Source organism: Poecilia latipinna, unplaced genomic scaffold, assembly GCF_001443285.1.
Source record: "Poecilia latipinna isolate Pla-1442-1.1 unplaced genomic scaffold, P_latipinna-1.0 Scaffold1807, whole genome shotgun sequence".
Taxonomy (NCBI): domain Eukaryota; kingdom Metazoa; phylum Chordata; class Actinopteri; order Cyprinodontiformes; family Poeciliidae; genus Poecilia; species Poecilia latipinna.
The window spans coordinates 87,478-91,076 of record NW_015114423.1 but is presented as its reverse complement, the minus strand read 5'-3'; the positions used below and the strand labels follow the sequence as shown (position 1 = coordinate 91,076).

Below are 3,599 nucleotides of genomic sequence, written 5' to 3'. Positions count from 1 at the left end.
GTAGGCTATGGGCTATGGGCTGTGGGCTATGGGCTGCAGGCTATGGGCTATGGGCTGTAGGCTATGGGCTATGGGCTGTAGGCTATGGGCTATGGGCTGTAGGCTATGGGCTGTAGGCTATGGGCTATGCGCTGTATGCTATGGGCTATGGGCTCTAGGCTATGGGCTATGGGCTATGGGCTCCAACAGCCTCAAATGAATCACTCCTGTCTAGGTGGAGTCCTACAGCTCGTTCTGTGGTGGGCTTCCTGCTCCGGAGTGTTCAGATAATCCTCTTCGCTACAAGTTCAGCTGGAGTCCTTACGGTGTCCTCCTAAACACAATGAACCCAGCTGTCTTTCTCAGAGATGGCGAGGTATGGAAGCCTCAGAGGGCCATAAACAGTATTTAATCTTTTCTCTGCAGAATCTGCAGTTTGTCTAAAGGACAAGTCTGATGAGACTCGTGTGTTCAAGGTGGTGAGCATCCCTGCAGGTGGGACTCTGATGGATTCGGCCACAGCGATGGATTTCTTCCCAGGTTTCAGCTTGGAGGGATTTCCAAACCGCGACAGCACCAAGTACGCCGAGCCGTATGGCATCCAGACGGCACACACACTCATCAGGGGAACCCTGCGCTTCAAGGTACGGTGGCTACACTATGTGGAAATTTCTCTGCCATAATTTGAGAGCACACAGATTTTCAGTCTGAAGTTTTGATGTTGCTTTGATTCTTTCATGCATGTTTGAGAAATCCGTTAATCTCCATGCCAACCATCTGTGTGTGCAATCCTAAATGCTTGCTCATACAGAGAGTTACTTTTTCCATGCAGCTCCTCCTTGGAGCTGGAATCTCCAGTCGAGCAGCCCCCACCCATGACTCCCCCACTCAGCCCCTTCAGACTTGCAGCAGCACCAATTAGCAAACACCAGGTGAAATGCCTTTCTGCTGAGCTAATCATATTAGCCACTTCTCGGTACAACACTGAGTAAAAATGAGAATGTCAATCAAGGTGAGGTCTGAGGACAGAACCGTGGGACTGAGTCGGTTCTTTCCTCATAATGCCATCTATTTTTTTGAAGTGCACCAGTTCCTCCTGCAGCAAAACAGCCCCGTAGCATGATGCTGCCACCTCCATGCTTCTCTGTTTGGACCCAGAAGTTGCCTCATTGTTATGACAGTTGGACATTCCCATTCCGGCCATGCCTGCCTTTATTTGAACAGATGAGCCTGTCTGCACTGTAGGGACGTAAAATCAGGAGTTTACAAAAACTATTACAAATTATTTAAATCCACTATAACATCTGTATGTAAACTTCTGGTTTCAGCTGTTGGTGAATTTCAGGATGACCGTTGTATAAATATAAAGAGAAATTTACATTAGGATGTAAATGGTGTTTTGTCAACACATTTTGTTTTCGGTAAGTACTTCTTAGTTTCTTTCTTGGCATTTCCTGGACTTCCTGTCTGTTTAACAGGTGAGTAATGTCCTGTTTTAGGCCTTATACTCATAAAATTACTAAAAGCAGCCTGTAGGTTCAGCGCTGATGGAGATGGTCCTCTGGCTGTTTCTGGTTGGTTTTGACTCCTGTCAGTGTTTGTCTCTCATCAAGTTTCTGTTGTGTTCATAGGGCTTCTCCAAAGCCATGGGTGGCTTTGTTAAGCTGGGACTGATCAACACTGACCCCAATCCTGTCCTCCTGCACCCTACGTCTACCATCTCCTGGGTATGAATCGCTCCAGCAAATGGTTCATAAGCAGTTCTCTGCTCTGTGCTCCGTTTTAGTTTAATTAATGTTTTCTATCTCATCAAATGACAGAAGTCTACTGCTGCCAACACTTGTTTATCAGTATCAAGGCTGCAGTGAACAGAGGCTTCTCATACTCATGACTTAAAGGCAAATAGTGTTAGCTTTTATGCTTGTGAGAGTTCGATATTTTCAGGATGTTTACCAGCCATCAAGTGGTTGATAGATTTTTCATCCTGCCACTAATCTGCCTGAAAACACTCCAGTCTTTTCTTTTGAGATGAGATGAAAAATGAAAGAGGTAAAATAAATTAGCACACTTAGAAATGTAGGCATGGAGGCTGGGTAAAAAGAGTTAAGAGACCATTGATGAACTGAAGAGGAGCACAGACAGAAAATTATATGTACTATAAGTTTAAAATCGTTCAAGTGCTGAAGAAAATAAATAAACATTTTACTGCTTGTTCATTTCCTTTCTTGTGTGCAGAAAGAACTCCTCTGTCATCAGATGGGCTTGTCCTCCTCCATGTCCCCAGAAGCTTTTGAGGAAGCAGTCTATAAGCAGGTTGGAGAGGACCAGTTCAGAATGGACACCTTGAGATGGTGCGACACCAACATAACAGCTCCACACACATTCACTGACCAGTAAACAGGCCAGTCCAGTTGGTCACCCAGAAAACATGATCTAACCTAGATGATAGAATGTTGCTTTACATGGAAACAAGTGAAGCTAATGCTCCACTCAGTTCAGAACTTCATCACTGGTATGAATGTCATATTCATTTGGGCTATGAAGGCCTATTGTAATTCAAATGTTTATTATCATTTTGTGAGAAAATAAATTGACTGTTTGGAGGCCAAAACATATTCAGAATCACTAAACTTTTCACAAATTTACATATTTTAAGGTTTTCATAAAAGTAGCACCAAAACTACTCAACAGCCCCCCCCCCCCTCCCCAACTTTTCAAAACATATTTCCCATTGACCTTACTTTATGACAGTGGTTCCCAAACTTTTTCTCCTGGGCCCCCCCTATGGATTTACAAGTGGGAAGAGTTAGACTCTGGCTCTCTGGTCGAATGATGTATGTTAGCGGGGGGGAATTCTTAGAGACTCCCTGTTAGACTCTTCCATTCACTCAAACACCCCCCGCCCCCTCCAGCGTGCACAGCGTTCGTTTTTTTGTTTTTTTTCTCATTCATCCATACCACTTCCCGCGCTCCCTCTGCAATGGCATGGCGCGCCCCACAGTTTGGGAACCTCTGCTTTATGATAAGGCCAAGACCCATCCTCTACACCAAACAGGAAGTCAATAATCTCGGATTTAAATTCCAATTTTTACCCCATTCTGGCCATTTATAGTCTGGGCATTTGAACAAACTTCTAGAGACTTCAGTCGATCGGTTTCAAACTTGGTCAGTTTGCTCATAAGGCATGAGGGCTTAAAAACTGATCAAAACAGTGAGCTTTCAAGTATGTTGAAGGAGTGTGGCCAGTCCTCAAAGTCTCACATCTCATCATGAGACACAAACATCTTATATCTCAAACACCAAAACTCACTTAGACACCAAACCTTAAGGGATTGATCCACATCCAGTCTCCTAAAATACTCCATAGTGAAATCATGATATCACTTAAGCAACGCTTCCTGACAACAGGTAGTGTAATTTTTTATTTCGAAAGGTCGACATCTGACCCCTGTGACCTAATCAAGATAACATTGTGCCCACTGACAGAAGACATGTTTGTGGCTTCCAGCACTGACAGTGTTGCGCTGTGGCAAAGTCGAATGTCAAGCCGTCCCCCCAACAGGAATGCGTGGCCAAATTCTTCCACAGCCTCCTTAAAATCAGCCCCAAACCATGCTTTG

General features: G+C 44.4%; 1 protein-coding gene across 1 annotated transcript in view; it reads left to right on the top strand.

Moving 5' to 3' along the window:
• The window catches only part of aass (aminoadipate-semialdehyde synthase), a 53,434-nt gene that overhangs the window by 43,050 nt on the left and 6,785 nt on the right, over positions 1–3,599 (top strand). The window contains exons 16-19 of the mRNA XM_015014343.1: positions 215–355; positions 456–623; positions 1,611–1,706; positions 2,215–2,330. Coding sequence (XP_014869829.1) covers positions 215–355; positions 456–623; positions 1,611–1,706; positions 2,215–2,330 — 521 coding nt within the window. The remainder of the gene's footprint in view (positions 1–214; positions 356–455; positions 624–1,610; positions 1,707–2,214; positions 2,331–3,599) is intronic.